This window comes from Schizosaccharomyces osmophilus, chromosome 2 (assembly GCF_027921745.1).
Source record: "Schizosaccharomyces osmophilus chromosome 2, complete sequence".
In the NCBI taxonomy this organism is placed as follows: domain Eukaryota; kingdom Fungi; phylum Ascomycota; class Schizosaccharomycetes; order Schizosaccharomycetales; family Schizosaccharomycetaceae; genus Schizosaccharomyces; species Schizosaccharomyces osmophilus.
In genome coordinates this window covers 147,709-169,462 of record NC_079239.1, presented here as the reverse complement: position 1 = coordinate 169,462, position 21,754 = coordinate 147,709, and the positions used below count along the sequence as shown (strand labels likewise).

Sequence of the window (21,754 nt, the reverse complement as noted above, 5' to 3'; positions counted from 1 at the left end):
TATAGTGATCCAAACGATTGTGGCCGATATGGTGAAGAAACAAACACATCTTAGAACAAGAACGACATTGATTCAGATGGGTCTACTTACAACGAGAGTATGCTTAAGGAATTCTGGTTGACTGGTTAGAAAAGACTTAAGATTAACGTTGTCTGGCTGAACTGTCATCGAAAGAGATGCTTGTAAAGGTTTTTCTTTTCTTAATGGTACTCATTTTTGTTTTACAAACGATTTTAAGCTCAAATTTTATAAAAGGATTGTGCTTCCTTGATTGGTTCAACCTTCCTTAGCCGTAATGATTCTGGCTCTTTCCCTCAAAATCACATAGCAGTAAGAACTAAGTATTCGTGTTTATCTTTTGAAATATATTTAAAGGCTTTTCGAGCCTTATAAGCATATCAAAATAAACACTTCACAAGAAACAAATATGCTTTAAAGAAGGTATATTATATTACACGAATGTTACCTATGGCTGCTGTAAATAAACAGACAAAACTTTTAAAATTCATGAAAAATGCAATGCGATAAATTGAACACAGGAATAGCTCTTTAAGTGATTTATTTTTTTTCCTGTAAACACTACATTTGCAGACGTTCCTACACAAAAGACTTTGGTTTGGTGTGCACATGTAGGAAAAGCATGAACTAGGTGAAAGCGCCAAAAAAAAGGTTTGTACATGAGCAGTATAGCAATATCTTTTTTTTTTTTTGGGTTTAAACATTCTGTGATAGGCAAAGAACTTTACGAATGAATCATGTATGTAGAAATCCTTTTAAAGCCTCATACATCCAACCAACCAAGCTCACCAAATTCTTCCATTTGTTTGTTCATTTATTACTCAACAAAAAATACTTCGCCGATGATTTTTCCTACGCCAGGAAGACAATTATCTCGTTTCCTATAGTTGGTATGAAAACATCCTCAATGTGCTACCGGTAAAGGAACCAATTCCACCTCTTTGCACTCCCGCATAAAGGTACTTTTCATTCCAACCCTGCGTGTTTATACTTGCTTCTTTTTAGACTCTTCTCATGAATGCACACTCACGCCCTGCTCACTTTAGGCATACCGCTTTCTGCCATTCCAAGCATACAATACCTCCGTTCAATAAAAATAAATAAAAAATATTAAAACATATCCCACTAGCAGAAAAAAAAGTGTCACGAACCGGGATCGAACCAGTGACCAACAGATCTTCAGTCTGTCATGCTCCCAACTACACCACCGCGACTTTGCTTGATCGGTGTTGATGAATAGCAAATATAAAGCTCATTGTGTGCATAAAGGCTATCAAGTTTTTGAAATTGAAGACTCACACGTTCAGAGAGCGCTCACCTCCTTTCTGATTTTTCATAGCTTTCATCGGTGAGCATTCGAAAAGATGGTTAGAAAAGTATTGATGTCAGTTTTAGCATTCATTTCTGGTGCTTTGGCAACAGATGAGAGCTCGGAAGAGTCACATACAACTGAGGAATTTATTGACACTGAAAATTCTGGAATGCTTAGAAAGGTCCACTGGCAAGACTTCAAAATTGAGTTGATCGTTTTGTCTGTGTTTGCCTTGTACGTTGTTTCATTTATCACCAAAAAACGCAAAAATGCCGATTTTGCTTCTCGTTGGTACAACTCTTTGCAAACCCTGCTTCGTAATCAATTTTCTCAATATGGTCCAGGAAGAAACATGTCTCCCGTTATTGATGTCTCTCCTACAGAGTACTCGTCATACCTCACCGGTAGAGTAAATGTAAAAAACGTCTACACTACTTTGCAACTCTTTCCTCGTCAGGACCTGTTTACTTATGGTATAAACCAGCTTGTTGAAATATTTATGGGAAATGTAATGTCTCCAGTACTTCCCGCTGCCGATCGCTTCCAGCTAATACTTAACCTTGGCAATCATGCCAAGCCCTGGCAACCATTCGTGTTTGCCATTGTGCGTAAGGATTGCATGCGTATTCTCCGAGAGACTAGATTCGATCTTAGCTTTACTAGAATCTCTTCTCATCCATTGCTTCCTGAAACCCACGTTCTAATGTCCGAAAATCTTGAATGTACCGAACGCGTCCTTAACCTTCCTCAATTCCTTCCTTCCCTTCAATCTTCCATGAAGAACCTCGAGTACCTCATCGTTACTGATCAGCCGGCTGCTGCCCCTGCAAATGAAAAAGAGTATATGGAACAACCTCGTATCGATGCCTCGATGCGTGTCGACAACGTAGGCACTTTTAATGAGCTTGAAAATCCCCAGGCTAATGATCTACTTAACACTTTATTATTGATTGCTGATAATACGTCTAAATTCCAATGGCGACCTGAAATTACTAAAAAATTGACTTCCTCTCGCAAGTTGGCCCTTGAAGAAGTAGTCCATGCTTCTGCTGCTGCGAAAGCCGCCAAAAGCAAAAAGTCCACCGCTTCTGACGTTTCCAATCTGTCTGAAAGCGAACAGAAGAAGCGCGTGGATAAAGAACGTCAACGCAAAATCAAGAAGCGTAGTAAGCGTGCCTAGACGAAATGATTACGGTCATTAGCGTCAACCGTCTCTATCTTAAGCAAAGAGCTAATTCTACATATCTCATGATATACATACATATAATACGTGCTAGATATCCAAAGGCTCATTTTATTAGTTACCTGCAACAATCAATATAGTTTTTGAAATCGCGAGGATTAAGTTATAGTGATAAAGCCTTTCCATCTTATAAACTTTTTGTAATTAACTTTTGATATATGATCATTATCCACTGTTCTTCTTAGGCAACACCTTGAAGGATAAATAAGATAAACCAACTCAATATAGACCCTAAACTTCTTTAGTAAAAAAGCTAAAGATTAACATAAATAACCCCAAAAGTCCTTTTACGACAGTACTAAACTCTTCACAAGTCAGTAACGTGACATATGAAAAGCTATAGAAAACGAATTAAAAAGGCAGTCATTATGGTCTTCTAGAGGAAAGCAATCAGGTATAGTGGCGGATAGAAAGGGTAATGCTAGTGCGGTACGGTGCGGTCTGACGGAAAAGGAGAAATGAAGAGCGTTTTTGATAACATTATAATCATAAGAAGTTAATCACTTTCGCTTTCGCTTTCAATTTCACTTTCACTATCACTATCACTACTATCGGTCAAATACATGCGTAGCCATTGCATTCGAGGACCCGTTTTACTGAATTCACTAACCTTGAATCCGTAAATTCTGGGCTGATAGATATTACCGCATGGAATAGCCCTTTTCGGGTTGAGTTCAGGGTAGGTTTCAAAGAACAGATGAGGGAATGTTGTACCAAAAAAGGATCCATCAATATTTTTATATTTGGAGCTAGATGGTGCGTATAAGTCTAGGCAGTTTGGACAAAATAATACAACAGGCATTCTTCCAACCACATCGGACCGGCCGGCAGGAAGAACGTGTGTATAACAACAATTTACCCGAGGGCAACAACCAAAGATACCCGTACTATATTTCTCGGCCATTTGATGTAAGCCCATTCGGGTAATGATATAGCGTTGATGTATTAGACCATAAAGAATCTGTGCACTTGTTTCAACCACGCCCATATCGAGCTTTTTTAGAGTTTCAGGATTATTCCTATCAAGAATAAGATCCAGAGCTTCATTATAAAAGGGTACAGCAAGATTAAGGCCAGTCAAATTAAACAAGTCTTCAATAAAGTCATCTCGAACCTCGACAAAATATTCTCGACCTGGTCGAGAGCAGAACCAAGAGATCCAAGGAACGTTTTCAGTAACAGGCGATGGTGTAGGATCTTCAATAAAATCGTCGTCTTTTGTGCTATATGTGATAGCCGGATTATGACTTAGGGTCACAATGTTTCTCACTGACATGATGTGAAAATTCTGAAGGATCAAATCCAGGAATTTAATTTCAAACCAAAATATAATAGACACCTAAAAAGGGAAATATGCAATAAAGTGATCAGCAAGAAAACTAAAATGCAGTTAAAATCTGAAGGGAGGAGAAACAAAAGAGAATAGATGATGTATGGAAAAGATCAAGCGTAAACAACAGATTAATAGTTAACAAAAATAAAACATTCAATGGTATGAGAAGATTGAAAGAAGCTTAAATAAATAAAAGGCTTAGATATGAGGGCTACTTCAAACCGATCGTCTTTTTTTTTATATATATATATATCGGAGACAAGCAAGAACCAAAATGGGAAAACAAAGGAAGTGGCCAATAAGTATTCAACCAGCAAGCAAGAATACCTAGTTTCTATACGATCCCGACAAAGCGAGAAATCCTTCAAATCCAAAAGACTCCTTGGGTAATCCAATATTCAGGAAAAAAAAATCCAACTAGTAGAAAGGATGTAGAAAGCAATCAACAACAAGTAACCTGAAATTGCAAAAAGGAGGACAAAGGCTTTCAGAGCAAACGTTTCTTCTGAATTACCAGGAAAGAAAGTCTTGCTGATGTATTGAAACTGAAAAGCTTAAAAGAATCGAAATGGGAAATTTTCGATGTTTATTGGTGCTGTCTACAATCAAACTTTGTGGCTTGGTAGTCGAGCAATACAATGAAAAGAATTAACTTTTCAGACAAACTCTTTCGTAGCGTTTCTTCTTCTTTTTCTCTATCTCTCGTAAAAAAACCAAACAAATAAAAACAAATCCCGTGAGACTTTGAATACTTTAGTTTTCCTTCTAGTAGAATCCGAGGATGGCCTCACAACGAAAGGCAAGTTTCTAACCCACAAAAAATGTAACTGTTGAAACAAAGGTTAACAAAAGGATACGAAATGATTGATAGCCAATTTCGAAATAAGTACGATGCTTCTTCGTAGCAAAGCACTACTCGATAGCAACTCAAGTTTTGAGAATGCTTAGAAACAAATCGTCTTTTGGTTGCTGTAGCGGTTCCCGTTTTTTTATATATGAAATTAAATAAGGAGTTTGAAGAGTCTTGTGTGTTAAAGGCGGTCAGTGCACACCTAGCGGTTCTTTAAATGTTGCTTCTTATGACGTATCCTACATGGCTCGTATGCAAATGCGTGGATTGTCAAGGGAAATGTACCGAACTTTCTAGGTCCATGTTTATATGAACAGTTGAGTAGGTAACCATTTAAGATGATGATGCTGCTGTCTTGAGCTACAGTGTGCAGCAAAACACCAAAGCAACTTGAATATGTACGTGGGTTCCGACCCTGGGAGTTCAAATTTAAGATAACATTAGCCTCCCCTACTATAGATCATCCATGCAGCGTTTCCCCAAGTCGCTCCCTTGACGTGTAAATAAGGACGTACAATAAAGGAGCCACGAGACGAAAAGAAAGGAGAAACGCGTTGAACGACGCGTCATAAGCGATTTCATCCGATTATTAAATCTAAAAAAAAAAGAAGCAATTTGAAATCGTTGAAGAATGAAACTACAAATATGGTTTTCAGACAACAAGGGAGAAAAGAGAATCGTTCTCATGATACTAAACTAAAAAGAACAAGAAAAAAAAAGAGCCATGATCTCGCCAAAAAAAGAAGAAAAAATCGAGAACCCTTTTGTTTGGAGAAAGGAAAAGTATGCTACCATATGTCTTTAAATAGTCAGACGCGTAAGGGGAGCAAGAAGTTGAGTCTTTGTGCATTTACTCCGAATGGAAATTAAAATTATTTATTCTATAAAACAAGAGAAAAGTAACGATTCGTTTCTCGTTTTTTATTTCTCTTGCTTTTGTGATTTTTCCTTGGTAAAATGAAAATCGGATCGATCGTCCCTTATTCTTCTTTCGCGTTTTTGCTGTACTTTTTCACTTCCCCACAATTCGATCTATTAAGCTCCGATTCTACAATTAGCATCGTTCTTGTTGAAGAATCTGCTTGCTTACAAACAAGAAAGATGCTTTGTGATTGTTTTTCGTGAAACTTGCAGTTGTTTCCTTACCATTCAGCCCGAGTATTCACATTCATGACCATTTGGAGAAACAGCAAACGATTTGGCTCAAAAACTTGAATTGATTTCATTCTACAAAGAAAATCCTTTCTTTGGCTATGCTTACACCGCTGCAGTTGACTTGGAGACGTCTTTATAACCCAACTCTTTAACGAATATTCATTATTTATTTATTTATTAAGGATGCCGATGGATGGTTTCAACATCGGTAAACTTGATTACCGATATAGTGGAACCATCCCTATTTGCTCTATACTTGTGTTCCTAAACGGCGAGGAGGCAGAAATTTTAACATTAAACCAGCAAACATTCTGCTACAATGCGAAGCAAACAGTGTGAATTATGTGATCTCAATCGCCCTGCACTAGTGCGTCCCAAAACTGGTCAAAGGATTTGTAAGGATTGCTTCTACTATGTGTTCGAAACAGAAATCCACAATGTCATGACCGAACACAAGCTGTTCCATCGAGGGGAAAAAGTGGGTATCGGTGCTAGTGGAGGAAAAGACAGCACGGTTTTAGCATATGTAATGAAACTTTTGAACGAACGATACGACTACGGCATTGAATTGTATTTAATTAGCGTGGACGAAGGAATTCGAGGATACAGAGACGATTCTCTGGCGACTGTAAAACGGAATCAGCAGCAGTATGAACTTCCAATGACCGTGGTTAGCTACGAGGATTTGTACGATGGATGGACCATGGATAATGTTGTCGCTCGTATTGGTTTAAAAAACAACTGTACCTACTGCGGTGTCTTTCGCCGTCAAGCTTTGGATCGGGCTGCATTGAGTTTGGATATCCATCATCTAGTCACCGGCCACAATGCCGACGACATTGCAGAAACTGTATTAATGAACTTGCTACGCGGTGACGTTGCTCGTCTTCCCAGAAGCACTGAAATAACCACTCAGTCAGATACTTCGCCTACGAAGCGTTCCAAGCCTTTCAAGTATACGTACGAAAAGGAAATTGTTTTGTACGCTCATTATAAAAAGCTCGATTACTTCTCCACTGAATGCACATATTCCCCCGAAGCATTCCGGGGAACTGCTCGAGCCATGATCAAGCAGTTGGAATGCATTCGACCAAGTTCAATATTAGATATCATTTATTCTGGCGAAGCCATGCAACTCTCTGATACAGTGCAAGAGAGGCTTCCCCAACAGACGCAGTGCGAGCGATGTGGTTTTATATCCAGCAACCGGATTTGCAAGGCCTGTATGCTTTTGGAAGGATTGAATACTGGCATCCTCGGTTTGGGTTTGGGGAGCGACCGGAAGACTCGAAAGTTGCAGTCTCAGACACCGGAGTGTGCCAAAGGGTAAAAATGGATTTGGATAAAGATTCTTAGTTATATGCAAAAGTTTCTTTCTGGCAAGGATGAATGGGATTTTGGGATCTAAGAAAATTTCTTGTTTAGTTTATTATAATAGTTTAATTTATCATTAATATCTTCCATGTTTGCTTGGAATTACGAAAAGATCTGGCCAATAATAGTAGGAGAATGCATGTATTTTGAAGGGATAAGTTTTAGACGTTCAAATCATAAACAAGCGACTGAAGCAAACATCACGATTTGATCTCTTTGCCAAGGAGTCCAAGCATATTGTCCTCAGCCTTTGCAGCCGGCCGAGTGCTGTAAATTTTTTCTAACCAGTTCATTAGGACGTAAAGACCGCCGGAAATGGACAAAACGCGTAAAAAACATTTCACTATGCTGGGATATTTATCGACGATTTGAACGCCGAGAGGTTCGATATCGTATTCAATGAATATGCCAGGTGGACTGGAACGGAAGCCGAGCTGTCTCGGTACGGAGTTTTCGGTTAGAGAATATTGATTTGTTTCAAGAGAGCGAAAGGAGGACTTGTAGCTTGTAGGCAAGATCGACAAATAATACTGAAAAGCAAAGGCTTCTTTATCTGTAAACCCGTAATGGCCGTCCAGAGCATTAACGATAGCAGGATAATAGTCTCCAAAAGACAATTCTTCAATGTGATGGGTAAAGTTGAGGGCATGAAAGGGGATGTCAGAAAGGCCGTAGCCCCAACCGGGAGTGGTAATTTGCAATTGGCCATGGACACGATTGACGGTTATTTTTCCATAAATTCTGCATGCACTCCCAGCGCCAGTAACGGGCTTTTTCTTCTGACGGAACTTGCCGGATCTCACCCAACGGTATTCAGATTTTCTTCCAGGGCGGTACTTGGTGGATGAATGTCTCATGTCACTGAGATCCGTTTCCTCGAGAGTCAGCATGTTGGTAGCAAAAACGATGTCGTTGGTTTTGTCGGCCGCGTCGACGCGAACATGGGTACAAGGCATTGCGAGGGTGATATCGAGATTGAGATCCATCAACTCGGACACTTTGTCCGAGACCATGATTTTTTGTTCACGAACGCCTTTTTGGTAAAAATAACACTCGAGAAGGAAGAGCCAGAGAACGAAAAACCCGACAGCCAACGAAAAGACGCCTCCACGCGAAGATCCTGGTTTTCGATACTCATTGACTACTTTTGGAAATGCATCAAAAGCTTCCAAATGCTGTGGAAGCTTTTTGCGCAGCATCACGGCTTGGTGTTTGGTGTAAAAATGGAAGTGGTATATGTGGGAGACAAGATGTAGCGGCGGCCGTCACAGGAAAACGTTTGAATCCTTTCTTCGTTTAAAGGTATGCAGGTGGAAATAATCGCTAGAAGAAGGTCAGTAAGAGATTTTAGGGTAGTCGTTCCATAGAACTTGGTCATTTGTTTTAAGCTACAGAAAACCGTACCAAAGAAATCAATTCAAACAAATTGGATGAAAAAACAAATTCCAGAATTATGTTTTGCTACCCAAGCGGACACAAGCAACCCGAGTAACCCACAGAATCGTTGCTTCTAGTGAGAGCTTCAAGAGCCTTTCTCTCTACCTTCCATCTCGTTTGTTTATCCTTTAGTGACACGCAATGCAACTATTTTATGACTCAATAAAGACACACTGTAGCACTCAATATGTGAATACCGCTTTGTACCAATTGCCGATATGTACCATTACCGATGGGGAACGAGGTCTTGATCGCCGATAAGTATAGGGTTCAAACAGCAATTTCTCCGAAAGGCTTTCTGAGGGTAACAGACCGTCAGTGTCTAACCTTAATAAACAGACTGTGGCGAATTTGAAAGAATTCTAGAAATATACAGGTTATTTTCAAGTTCTAAACAAGAAAAACAATTTTTTTACGTGTTTCCTACGCGTTTTTTTCTTTTCTGTTGGTTTTGTTTAATTTTCCACCCGACAAGACTTGTAAGTTTTGACTCGTCCAACCATCGTGCGAGTACTAATCAATTTTGTCGAGATGCCCTTTCGGATCTATCCATGACTAATGAGGTGAGTACTCGCGTAATATCAGGGGTTGACGCAAATTTTCGGACGATCATGAGTTCAACTCCTTCTTCGAAATTCTTTTTCAGTCCGGGACTATATATTCTTAGAATCCCCCAGTATCAAACTTGAAACGCACCCGACACTTTGCTGAAACATACCAACGTAGGGATCGCGAGATTTGTAGGTATTTTCTTCGTAAATTGTCATTTTACGTCTTATCTTTTCGTATACCATCTATATTTTACGCCTTTTTTTGTAAAGATTTCACGAACTTATACTCATCATGCCTTACTCTGAAATTGATCAGCTTGCCATTAACACCATTCGTACCTTGTCCATTGACACTACTTCGAATGCTAAGTCTGGACATCCCGGTGCTCCTATGGGTTTGGCCCCTGCAAGCCATGTCCTTTTCAGCCGCATCATGAAGTTCAACCCCAAATCCCCCAAGTGGTTGAACCGTGATCGTTTTATCCTTTCTAACGGTCATGCTTGCGCTTTGCAATACGTTATGTGCCACCTTCTTGGCTACCAAATGTCCATTGACGACTTGAAGCAATTCCGTCAAGTCGGTAGCAAGACTCCTGGCCATCCCGAAACTCACGACCCCACTTTGAACGTTGAAACTGGTGCTGGTCCTTTGGGTCAAGGTATCGCTGCCGCCGTCGGTCTTGCCATCGGTAAGGCCCATTCCGCCGCCGTTTACAACAAGCCCGGTTTCGACATCTTCGACAACAACACCTTCTGCTTCTTGGGTGATGGCTGTCTTCAAGAGGGTATCTCTTCTGAGGCTTCCTCTTTGGCTGGTCACTTGAAGCTCGGTAGCTTGGTTGCTATCTGGGATAACAACAAGATCACCATTGATGGTAGCACCGAGCTCTCCTTCGATGAGGACGTCGAAAAGCGCTATGAAGCTTACGGCTGGCAAATTTTGCGTGTTGAACACGGTGACACTGATCTTGAAGCTATCGAGAAGGCTTACCGTGAAGCCATCGCTTGCACTGACAAGCCTACCTTGATCAACCTCAAGACCACCATCGGTTTCGGCTCTCAACAACAAGGTACCCACAGCGTTCACGGTAGCCCTCTTAAGCCTGATGATGCCGTCCATGTTAAGAAGCTCTTCGGTTTCAACCCTGAACAAACTTTCCATGTTCCCGCTGAGGTTTACCAATTCTATCAAAAGCGTGTTGAAGAAAACCAAGCTATTCAAAAGGAATATGATGCCATGTATGCTAAGTACGCTCAAGCTCATGCCGACCTCTACAACCAATTGGAGCGTATCCTCAACAGACAACTTCCCGATGGCTGGCAAAAGTGCCTTCCCACTTACAAGCCTGGCGATGCTGCTGTTGCCACTCGTAAGCTCTCTGAAATCGTTTTGGATGCTCTTTGCCCTGTCGTCCCCGAGCTTGTCGGTGGTTCCGCTGACTTGACTCCCTCCAACTTGACTCGTTGGCAAGGCGCTGCTGACTTCCAGCACCCTAGCAGCAACATCGGATCTTACGCTGGCCGTTACATCCGCTATGGTATCCGTGAACACGGTATGGCCGGTATCATGAACGGTTTGGCTGTCTATGGTCCCATCATTCCTTATGGTGGTACTTTTTTGAACTTCGTTTCTTACGCTTCTGGTGCCGTTCGTATGGCTGCTTTGAACAACAGCCGTGTTATCTACGTCGCTACTCACGATTCTATCGGTTTAGGTGAAGACGGTCCCACTCACCAGCCTATTGAGACCTTCTCTCACTTCCGTGCCATGCCCAACATGTACTGCTGGAGACCCGCTGACGGTAACGAGACTTCTGCCGCTTACGTCAGTGCTTTGACTCACTGCGACTCTCCTTCCATTTTGGCTTTGACCCGTCAAAACCTCCCTCAACTCGAAAACTCTACCATCGAGAACGCCAGCAAGGGTGGTTATGTCCTTCTTGAGAACAAGAACGCCAAGGTTACTCTCGTTGGTACCGGTTCTGAAGTTTCTCTTTGCCTTGACGCTCTCAAGACCTTGAAGAGCGAATACAACTTGGAGGCTCGTGTTGTCTCTTTGCCCTGCTGGGAAGTTTTCGAGGAACAAGACGAGAGCTACCGTCTCTCTGTCATTCCCGATGGCATCCCTGCTATGTCTGTTGAAGTTTACAGCACTTTGGGCTGGACTCGCTATGTCCACGAAGCTTTCGGTATGACTTCCTTCGGTGAGTCTGGTACCGCTAAGCAATTGTACGAGAAGTACCAATTTACCCCCGAAGGTGTTGCTAAGCGTGCTCAAAAGACTTACGAAGCTTACAAGGATACCCCTTTCATCCGTTCCCCCGTTCGCCGTGCTTTCTAAGCTGACGATGTCGGGAATGTTTGATTACAATTGTATGTTTAAAGATTGGAAATTGCCAACATGTGAGAAAGTAGTTTACGAATGAATGATGTTGTGTATAGAACCCAAAGAATAGTATTGTAAAGACTAGAATGTATCTGAGTATGAAATGCTTTGATGCCTGATAGAAGGCATATCACGCTCTGTAAATCGCGTGTACATACCTTTATGGAACATATAACAAAACTGAAAATGAATGTAGTAGTTTCCAAGCGCGTACGTACGTTTATTAAAAGTACAACAAGGCTACATTAAAAATTCGCTGAAAACAGTTGAGCAATATCATTACATACATAGAAACATATAAACAAAACCAATTTCTAAGAAATAAACAGTTATTTAAATAAATAATGTTATTTTATCACAAGGGGAAAAAGTAACGCAAAATTGCTGCAAAGAAAATTTAAATAACCCCATAGCCTGCAAAAGATGGGAAAGTGAGAACAACCGACTGCAAACGCAAGACAGTGCTCCAATCAAGAATTAGCATTGACTTTAGCTAAGTCATGTTTCATTTAGTTGACGGTGAAGTGAGGAGGGAAGACACCACGCTTGCCGTACCACTGACCGTTGCGCATGGCAAAGTTCCAGTAAACAAAAGGGAAAACATCCTTCTTAAGATAATAGAAGGGACGACGAGGAACAGTCTGGTCAAGGAAGCGAGAGTATCTGCCAAAGGATTCGGTGGGTACTTGGTTGTACTTGAATTCAGCCAAAATGAGTTTGCCGTAGCCGGTCAACAATGGGCAAGAAGAATATCCATCATAAGCGGCAGTCAAGTTTTTACCGTTGACCAAACTCCACAGGTTGTGAACCATGACGGGTGCTTGGGAAGTAATAGCAGCGTATGTTTTGCTAGTAGGAAGGCCAGAACAATCGCCAATTGCAAAGACATTAGGGAATTTAGTCGATTGAGTAGTGGCGGGATTCACAGCGACGTAGCCACTGTTGTCAGCGAGATCGCTCTTAGCGATGAAGTCGTGAGCACGCATGAAAGGAACAGCGTGCAACAAGTCGAAAGAGCGTTCAAAAGTGGTATTGTCAGCGGTATTTTGGAAAACGGCCTTACGCTCCTTACCGTTTACTTCTATAAGATTGTTGTTGTAGTTGAGATGAACATTACGGTGAAGGGTTTGATTTTGACGTTCCAAGGCATCCGAGTAACGCTTGACGGAGAAGAGGGTGGGGCAACCAGAGTAGAAAGAAACTTGAAGGTTATTGCGAACATTTTGACGGCGCCAATAATCCTCAGCCATCCACATGATCTTTTGAGGGGCACCAGCGCACTTCAAAACACCACTAGGTTGGGTAAAGATGGCAGTACCAGAAGTAGTTTTTTGGATCAAGGGAAAAACAGAGTCAGCATGCTTGGCCGAGTAGATGGTAGTAACGGGAACAGAAGGGTTGTCAAGAGCTTCGTTTAACCCCTTGATACGCTCAAAGTCGGAGTGAATACCGGCTGCCATGATGAGGTAGTCATAAGAGATTTCATGACCGCCTTGAGTTACAATTTTGTTGTCCTTGGGGTTTAAAGATTGTACGAATTCTGGATGCAATTTGAATTTGTCATTGGGGACCAAGCTACTGAGATCACGCTGGTTTTTGGCAACAGAGCTAAGTCCAGCACCAGTCAAGGTCCATCCTGGTTGATAGTAATGATGTTTAGCACCATCGACGATACCAATTTCGCCAGATTTGATTGAGGCGTCTTTGCCTTCCCCGTTGGCAAAACGATACTTTGAAAATTTGTTGTAAATTTGGTGGGCAGCAGAAATACCGGCAGAGCCACCACCGACGATCAATACTTTGTGATGAGTATGAGCCAAGCGAGCCAAAACAAAAGCGCCCAAAGAAGAAGCAGAAGCCTTCGAGGACCTTACTGCTGGAGAAATCCGATTCGAGAGCATGAGAGGCAACCAATAACGTTGGAATGGATGCTACAATAAGAGAAAAAACAAAAATAAGAGAGCAAACAGAGAGAGGGTCTTGTGAATAAGAAATGACACAGGAAAAGCTGATCCTTCCAAACCTCTTCTACAAATAAAAAATTACAGAAATTAGTACTGTTTCCTGTCAAAACTGACGAGAACTGTTGTTAAATAAAAGCTTGGTAGTTGGAAGAAGGACAGATAGAAGTGCACAGGTACGGAAACTACAAGGTGAGAAATGCTGACGATTCTGGTTTCGCAATGCGAAACTTGAAACACGAGCTTCGCGATATCCGAAACCTACAATGCTATGCAAGGACAAATCAGAACGACGAGAACTTCGTTTGTTTATATGGGAAAAGCAAATACGTCAGAGAAGCGGATATCGCACAAATGAGATGCGATGTTACGCAATTTTACCAATATGTTGCGAGCGTTTCTCTCTTGCGATTGGAAAATTTAATTCTTTCGGTACGGGAGTCGTACGATCACGGTATTTAAATAACGAGGTGCATTAAATACGAAATATAAAATAGCGTGTTACATTAAGTTCTGAAAACCCGGTTTACGAAATGGTAGAGCGTCCTTTGGATATGAATAACGATTCAAATGGAGTTTTGCTTTAATCAATAAGAGAGAAAAATTAGGAACTGGGCAAAATGTAGAATGGGAATTTCATATAGAGAATTGGAAATAGTTTTCTCTTTCTTTTTCTTTTAAATAAAAGTATACTACTTTTTTTTTGCACTTTGTTACTAGCCTGTTTACTACTTCCACCAGACGGGAATGCCAAGACCGTCTCTTGCGCAGGAAGCCTATTATAGTTAGCTTAAACACGATTCCAAAACTTCCGTAGTGAAGCGACTTACAATAATGGTATAGGGAGCCATGGATTCAATTGCTTCGGATCCAGTAACCGCAGTCGCACCCTTGTTTCTCTTTGGTGAAATATCAACAAACTCTTCAGATTCAATTTGAAATCGAACTTCTTCATCGACATCAAAATACAGTTCGGGTCCAGGCTGTCCTTCTTCGCCTTCTAGTTTCCATACCCAAGCTCGCTCTTCTGGCCGATACACACATGGGTCAAACAACATGTCTTTCGGAATAAACAAATCATCAAAAAATCCAAGCGTTACTATCCATTGTCAGCATTTGCAAATCACCGTGTCATTCTAAAACCCACAGGAACCACCCATACCTCGTATACCATCTTCGCTGCAGGATTTGATTCTTCCTAGCATCACTTCTCCCCGAAACGGTCGAAACACTATCAGCCGAAAAGTAACTGAGTCTCATATTAGCTCTCTACATCCAAACCTTTTTCCTTTGTTTAATCTTGTATTCATCCTTACCATTCATAAATGAGGACCCATTTCCATATTTAATGATTCCTTCTCCTATTTTCGTAAAGTCATACACACAAATGGCAAGTCCAACTTCCTGAACCACCTTATTTGCGTATTTTCTATGAACCTCCTCTGCCAATGCTTCTTTCGTGGGTTTCCAGAAATTCGATGGATGAATGCTTATAATATCCGAAATTTGACTCAACAAGAACATTTTTAATTTTTTATTCTTTTCTTTAACTGTTTGATACCCCGAAAACCCCTTTTTCGTTTCTATGAATTGCCTATAGTGTATAGTGCTTCTGGTAACTTGCTGTTCTTCTTTTCGCCTGGCCGTTCGCTCTGTTTCTCTGCTATTGTCCCATACAACAATGAAAAACAAATTCTAGACGTCTACCTAAATTGGCAAAAAATTCGACTCGTTTCCTTCACCGCAATTTTTTTTTAGTTTACATTTTTGCAGAGGAAGTCCCGTTACTCTATTTGTTACCTGTGAGTGTAAACAAATCGGCCTTTTGGTCTGAATGAAAAAGGCGCTTCGATGCATGTTGCTCTTTTATTTTTAATGACTAGACGTGTCGTCCAACTTGAAACTCAGTATTTGCTACTTACTTTTTTTTACGAAACCAATCGACTACATTCACAAATTGCCAAATGTGTTTTCCGCTATGTTTATCAAGGTATTTAATGCTAATGAAAAAGTTAAAAACAACATAATTAAAGAGTGTAAAATGTAAACCAAGAAACAATATGTACGGAAAAGCGTGTTTCAGGTCCAGTATAATTTATCCTAACTGTAATCTCCTTAGATATCAATAAATATTTGTAAATCAGTTTCAATGAAATTGTTAAAGAGTTTCCCAGCCTCCAGTATCATTCACACCGTCCAGCTTCCTTGCAATGAAAGAAGGTACAAACCCATTTAACCATGTATTCCTAACACTTTCATCATACCGTTTTTGGGACAAATATTGAGAACGACCTCGCCGTAAACCAAGATCTGGTTCACCATAAGTGTCCAGAAAAGGGGCCACCGCAAAGCTGCCAAGTGGTGGATTTAAATATAATATCGCACATCTCTTGGCAATAAAAAAGATCCCAACGTCCCCGGCGCATTGTTGTATATGTAAATTGCATTCACCAATACCATTAAATGCACAACAATGGCTTTGAAAACATAAAAATTGTCCACAAAATAGACAGATAGCTGGCTCTAGTGGTTCCGAAAGACACTTGGAACATTTTTTCCCCAAAAGAAGCTCAAATAATTTATCGTGCTCAAAGGGTAAGGAAACCAATTCGGGAATGCAAGGACTGTATAAACGTGGAGACTCGCATAAACTGTCATTAAGTGCAAGGGATCTACACCAATATTCCACAATCGACCATTCCCGGGAATCATTCGTATTCAGTAATTTACTTGCCAATGTCTCTAAGTTATCCAGCTGAAGTCGACTTTCTAAACGTTTTAACTCACATGTTGCTGCACCGTCTTTTATTGTTTGACCCTCAAAAGATACACCATAACGACAGTACCACAGCAAAGCAGACTTCCTTAGGAAAACAAGCTCGAATCTTTCCATAAAATGGTAAAGAAGAGACAAAGTTCGACAATCGTATAAATCATGGATGTTAAAATACTCGGGATTATTTGAATGGTTAGCCAAACCACTCAATTGCCAAATGCGAAATACCAGTGATTGAAATCCTTCAAGCCTGCTCGAATCCAACATTTCAATAGATTGGTCATGCATAAGCTGCACCAAAGCTGCTTTGCTTCTAAGTAAAACCCACAAGTTTTTGACAATGTCAGACAAATAATACAGCTGAGTCAAAACATGAAATGACTCTTCACACATCACAAGGCCAGAAACACTTGCTTCTGCGAATTCACGAAATGGATCCTTTTCTAGTAGAGGTTCAATTCTATCATCACTTATTGCATTCGTTAGAGGAAACTCCAATGAATGAAAAACTTTTCCAAATAATCTTTTTTGTTGGCAGTAGTTTATTAGCTCGTATTCCTGCATCGAGCCATCTATGCTTTTTTCGGAGTCATGAGCACACAAAAGCGTGTACGTTTTAACTGTCTCTGATAAGACTCGTAAAAAGACTTGTTGCTTTTTACTGATATTGTAAAGCCAAACGTCCGGCAAAGCATTGTTGGCTGCTTTTACGTTTCCTCGGGCAGATAATTCGACTTGGGCTAATGTGTAAGAAAAGAGCTTCAAGACATTCGTTATTTTACCGTTTAAAGGAAGATACTCACTCGAGTAAAGGGAAGAGTTTAAATCCACTACTTCATTTAATCGACGATATAATTCAAATATGTCTTCAGAAACAACTAAGCGATCTTCCAAAGACTTTCTTTCACTTGGAATTGATTTAAAAGATGAAGAATCTGCTATACTCAGATAGCTGTCCGAATTTGATGTTAGGTCTTCTGTAGATTTGTTCCCAGCGTTAAGGGTATACACGTCCTTCAATGAATCTTTGAATGTATTCTGCAAGACGTCCAAAAAGTTGGGATTGTATGGACCAATACTTTGAGCACTGGTATCGGCTGATGAGTACAATTGGTTTGTTGACATCAATTCATTAGGGACAGGAGCAGGAAATAACCATGATGTCAAGGCGCAATCATTAGTTTTGACTTCAGAAGAATTCAATTCTTCCTTTGGCCTCCAAAGAAAAGGCAAAATCGTGTTGCAAAGACCCTTGCATAGTGGACACAGAAACTCTTTCATGCTTAGATTGTGGGGATGATTTCGATAAGGGTTTGATCGGGTAGTTGATGTTACAGTAGTCATTAGATTTTTAAAGCAATCAATGTGCATTAAATGTCCACAACTATTAGCGTACAATCCTCGGTCCAAAGAATCCGAAGGAAATCCTTTCAAAATATCTTTTGATTCTAAATCATCGACGCCTTCAAATTCTGAATAGGATTTATCTGAAGTATAGGACTGATAGTTGTCGACAGCGTCCAAATTATGCTTATTGTGAGCTGCCATACCAAAGGGACGAGATGACAGTGTCTGGTCTAAATTGACGGGTAAATCATATATCTCCTGTAAATTAGCAAGATCAGCGGAAGGCAAGTACCGAAGTATAGAACTCCTTTGAATGAATGCGAGTGTACCATAAGGTCGCTTATCCCTAAGTTCCTCTTGACACAGCAAACAAGATTCGACTGGAGGTTCCAAAAACAACCTTGTACTGAGTGAACTTGTAATTGAGGAGGTATCAGCGTCGTCCATTTCTGCATCAGACAATTCAAAGTCCGTATTATTTTCTAAAAACTTGTTTTGTTGTAAACGAAACTGTTCCATAATACGTCGTTGTCGTTCTTTAGCTAAACGAATCTTTCCTTGACGTTGCTCTGCTTCTTCGGCTTCCGATAATGACTGAGCAACTTTAGAAGAAGAGACCGTTAATGTCTCCCGATATAACTTTTCATAGCATGAAGGGATTCGCTCTTTTAAGATAGAGAACAAATAGTTCAACTTTTTTCTTGCGAAAGCAAACTCAGTATGATCTTTTATCTGATACAACACTGTAAACAAAGACACATCTGAACTGTTGCAAGATTGATCGAGCCCTCTAACTACCGGAAATTTCGTTTCGCAAAATTTCAAAGCAAATCTTGGTTCGCCGTTCTTTTCCGCATTTAAGGCAATTAAACAAGCATGCAAAGTTGCCAACAAAAGACCTTCACATTTACCTCGATCAGATGGGTACAAGTAACAGTAATTTACAGAATGCCATAAAGTCGCCAGAAAAGCATCACTTTGAAGGACGTGAAGTGTTTTTGTAGATGTAATTATAGGATGATAAGCTTCATATACCACATCATCCAGCTGTTTATCGTGCCTTTTTGCATACTTTTTCCGAAGTATTATTTCGGCTTCTTCACGTTGGTTTCGGGAATAATGAACACTAAAGGGATCTATTAGGTTAAAGTATTCATCCTTTAAAGCAAAAGTTCCAGTGTCATTTATGCCTTCGGCTGGTCGAAAATGTGTTATCTCATGTAAGGTCTTTTCAAAATCTCTTTCATCTAAGAAATGTTCGCAAACGCGTTTGCTTATTTCAGAATACGACAAGGACTGAAAGCAAAGTAGATGTGCAATTTCATACTTTATGCTATCGCGCATACTCCAGTCGTCCAAAATAGCTGTATGGCTAACTAAAGATATAAGCAAAAGCATAAACTCTTCAAACATGCTTGATAATTGAGGCACATCGTAGTGCTTATGCCGGGCGAAGTAATTACCTATAAATTGGTCACTGAGTTGGTATCTTTCTGAGTATATGGGAAGAACGACATTCGGGTTACCGTATACCAAAACAAGTTGTAGTAAGGTAAGATCCAAATCGAATGTATATTCATGAAAACTTAAATTTCTGTAGTGATGAGCTTGATCACGAAGTGTGGTTCCATTTCTTATCCACAGTTTCGAGCGCATTTGGGCAAGCCAAGCGCAAACTCTCAAAGGGTGATCCACGACTCGTAAAAGATCGCTTTCACACCAGGCTTTTTCATAACCAACCTTCCGCATATGAAAGGCTAATAGATAAGTTAATAACCAATGCAAGGGATGGTGGAATGAAATAGGTTGGGCACCAATGTCATACTCGACCAAGTGAATCATTCCATTCGTGTCTTTCCACGTCCCAGTTGTTGATGATTCAGTGTTACTCCATGAATCAGCAGGACGGTTTCTAGGTTGTATTATAGTTTGATTTAAATAATCAATCGCAACTTTCAGTTTATCGGGATCTAAGCAGGAAAATACATTTCCAACATGTCTACAGAGTTTTGCTACTTGCAAACTGACGTTCAAAACGTACATCCACGAATCGCTTTCCCATTCAACATGCTGTGAAATTGCACGCGTATAAGGACTCATACCTTGAAAAAGTGAGAAAAAGTCAACATACTGCCTCAAAAAGCGATGGTCTTCGCGAACTGCTTCAGCAACACAATCAATCCCCAACATAAACTGTATGTGATGAAAGATATGAATATACCTACGAGAATGAAATGCTGCAGAATCAACTCGTATAATAGCTTGATCATCAACAAAGTTTGGAGCAGACAACACCTTATAAGTAAAAAAAGTATAAAGAGTTGCGTTTACAGTTGTCAAAAAATCAAAGTCGCTTATTAACACTTTTGCTATTCCAAAAACAGTGAAGATCTGCATCGAAAAAAATATAACAGAATGCTCAGGTTCTCTGTCTAAAAGCAGAAATAGTTCGGCCAGCCTCCGATATAAGATAGCAATACGGGCTCCCATAATCTCTTTAAATCCAGGCACGTTAATGAAATAACCCAAGTAAAGTTCTTGCAATTTATATCTCAAGCTCTTCCAAAGCTTCAAGTCATACAAAAAAAAGTAATCAAAACGAGTTTGCGATAACACTTCATGCTTGCCCTTTTTTACATAAGAAGGTGTCCAATGAGAAGTAAAATGAAATGCATCAGCATCTAATTCATTCTCATCAGAATTTTCTAAAGCAGATTGTAATAGCATCTGCACTGACCGATCATGAGTTTCACTAAGGAAGGCATCTGGATTATCAATGGCGACTATTTTGGATTCAGCGTAAGAAGGGGATTTTAATGAGTGAATACTTGATTGTAATCCACACACCCAAGGTCGTAAAAGTTCTTGGCAGATAACAGTTCTGAAATATCTTCCATCACCGCATACTTTGCTTCCAGCAATATCAGCAAGCCATTCCACTAAAACTCCGCAGCATTCCTCACGAAATGTGTCCCTCATAGACCGTATAGTTACAGTCAAATTTATCTGAGCAAGTTTATGACCAATTCTTAATAATTCTTTTATATTTGAATCTGTCACCACGCAAGCTCTTCCAGTGTCATTTATTATATTCGATAATCTTTGTCCAAATGAATCGCTGGGTGCATCGAACGCAATGGTAATTTGTTCATAAAATTGCTTGAAGGAATGTTTCTCATCATTCCAAAGCATTAAAGAGTATAAATTGCATGAATCATCAATATCACCATACTTGTCCTCGCTCAACCGACTAGAGTGTTCGTCCTCAATAATCGATTCATAAGTAGGCATTTTTTTCAAATTTTCGGGACTACAGTGGAATACGTCAAGAATAAAATCCAGTACGCATTCGATCGTTGTCTTAATACTTAAGGCAAGTTTTTCATCAATTGTTTGAATATCACTTTGTGTTTCACCTACGTTTTGTGACGAATTGTGGATCTTACACGGCATATCGCGAATCCAAGCACTGGGATTTCCGCAATCGCAGCAGCCTCCGCTTCCAGCACTAATCGTAAAGGAGGTTTCGTGCCCATGATGATTTGTAGCTCGGAAGCATTTCACGCAAAGGGCAGAGTTACTGTCAATGCTGCAGGTTTTGCACCGATAAAAGACCTCACCTTTCTTGAATATACGACCACAGGAAAGGCCGCATATACCAGGACGATATTCATCGCCTTCTCTATGTCCTTGAGCGTAACGTAGCTTAAAAGAAGGTCCAATGACGGGCTTTTCTGACAAGAAAGCTTGCCATAAAGTGTGGTCATAACCCAAAAGTGCAGAGAATACTTCGTTCAGCAAAGACTTTTTGGCGGATTCAGACCACATGAAAGAGTACATCAATGCATGGGACTGAAGAAACAACAGCAATCGCCTGCGTATTAAAGCACATCGTGACAAAGGTCGGTTCGTCTCGCTCGATACCATGGCATGCTAATCGGCCAAAGGATAATCGATGATTCAGAATTAAAGATACATAAAATAAAAATCAAGAAAACCAACGCTTAATAA

The 21,754-nt window shown here is 40.3% G+C and overlaps 10 protein-coding genes and 1 non-coding gene across 11 annotated transcripts; 4 read left to right on the top strand and 7 right to left on the bottom strand.

Annotated features, from left to right (window-relative positions):
* Positions 1-1,159: 1,159 nt before the first annotated feature.
* On the bottom strand, positions 1,160-1,232 carry SOMG_20122. The gene has a single exon. It is a non-coding gene; the product is annotated as a tRNA-Phe (tRNA).
* A 150-nt stretch (positions 1,233-1,382) lies between these two features.
* On the top strand, positions 1,383-2,510 carry SOMG_02583 (ER membrane chaperone for multipass membrane protein; the record flags this gene model as incomplete). The annotated part of the gene is made up of 1 exon (XM_056181375.1): positions 1,383-2,510. One exon carries the CDS (start codon positions 1,383-1,385, stop codon positions 2,508-2,510), a length of 1,128 nt encoding a protein of 375 aa, XP_056038139.1.
* Positions 2,511-3,069: 559 nt separating this feature from the next.
* ckb2 lies at positions 3,070-3,849 on the bottom strand (the record flags this gene model as incomplete). The annotated part of the gene is made up of 1 exon (XM_056181374.1): positions 3,070-3,849. The coding sequence occupies one exon, from the start codon at positions 3,847-3,849 to the stop codon at positions 3,070-3,072; it is 780 nt and encodes a 259-aa protein (XP_056038138.1).
* Positions 3,850-6,230: 2,381 nt separating this feature from the next.
* Positions 6,231-7,241, top strand: ctu1 (cytosolic thiouridylase subunit Ctu1; the record flags this gene model as incomplete). Its single annotated transcript, XM_056181373.1, has 1 exon — positions 6,231-7,241. One exon carries the CDS (start codon positions 6,231-6,233, stop codon positions 7,239-7,241), a length of 1,011 nt encoding a protein of 336 aa, XP_056038141.1.
* Positions 7,242-7,485: 244 nt separating this feature from the next.
* erv41 (COPII-coated vesicle component Erv41) lies at positions 7,486-8,484 on the bottom strand (the record flags this gene model as incomplete). Its single annotated transcript, XM_056181372.1, has 1 exon — positions 7,486-8,484. One exon carries the CDS (start codon positions 8,482-8,484, stop codon positions 7,486-7,488), a length of 999 nt encoding a protein of 332 aa, XP_056038140.1.
* A 755-nt stretch (positions 8,485-9,239) lies between these two features.
* On the bottom strand, positions 9,240-9,489 carry SOMG_02579 (uncharacterized protein; the record flags this gene model as incomplete). Its single annotated transcript, XM_056181371.1, has 2 exons — positions 9,240-9,375; positions 9,419-9,489. The coding sequence occupies 2 exons, from the start codon at positions 9,487-9,489 to the stop codon at positions 9,240-9,242; spliced, it is 207 nt and encodes a 68-aa protein (XP_056037399.1).
* A 76-nt stretch (positions 9,490-9,565) lies between these two features.
* tkt1 (transketolase Tkt1) lies at positions 9,566-11,614 on the top strand (the record flags this gene model as incomplete). The annotated part of the gene is made up of 1 exon (XM_056181370.1): positions 9,566-11,614. The coding sequence occupies one exon, from the start codon at positions 9,566-9,568 to the stop codon at positions 11,612-11,614; it is 2,049 nt and encodes a 682-aa protein (XP_056037400.1).
* Positions 11,615-12,168: 554 nt separating this feature from the next.
* Positions 12,169-13,560, bottom strand: hmt2 (sulfide-quinone oxidoreductase; the record flags this gene model as incomplete). Its single annotated transcript, XM_056181369.1, has 1 exon — positions 12,169-13,560. The coding sequence occupies one exon, from the start codon at positions 13,558-13,560 to the stop codon at positions 12,169-12,171; it is 1,392 nt and encodes a 463-aa protein (XP_056037405.1).
* A 282-nt stretch (positions 13,561-13,842) lies between these two features.
* On the top strand, positions 13,843-14,207 carry SOMG_02576 (uncharacterized protein; the record flags this gene model as incomplete). The annotated part of the gene is made up of 2 exons (XM_056181368.1): positions 13,843-14,052; positions 14,118-14,207. 2 exons carry the CDS (start codon positions 13,843-13,845, stop codon positions 14,205-14,207), a joined length of 300 nt encoding a protein of 99 aa, XP_056037406.1.
* A 141-nt stretch (positions 14,208-14,348) lies between these two features.
* On the bottom strand, positions 14,349-15,144 carry rpc25 (DNA-directed RNA polymerase III complex subunit Rpc25; the record flags this gene model as incomplete). The annotated part of the gene is made up of 4 exons (XM_056181367.1): positions 14,349-14,396; positions 14,451-14,719; positions 14,783-14,869; positions 14,937-15,144. The coding sequence occupies 4 exons, from the start codon at positions 15,142-15,144 to the stop codon at positions 14,349-14,351; spliced, it is 612 nt and encodes a 203-aa protein (XP_056037407.1).
* A 634-nt stretch (positions 15,145-15,778) lies between these two features.
* ubr1 (N-end-recognizing protein, UBR ubiquitin-protein ligase E3 Ubr1) lies at positions 15,779-21,670 on the bottom strand (the record flags this gene model as incomplete). Its single annotated transcript, XM_056181366.1, has 1 exon — positions 15,779-21,670. The coding sequence occupies one exon, from the start codon at positions 21,668-21,670 to the stop codon at positions 15,779-15,781; it is 5,892 nt and encodes a 1,963-aa protein (XP_056037408.1).
* Positions 21,671-21,754: the final 84 nt, after the last annotated feature.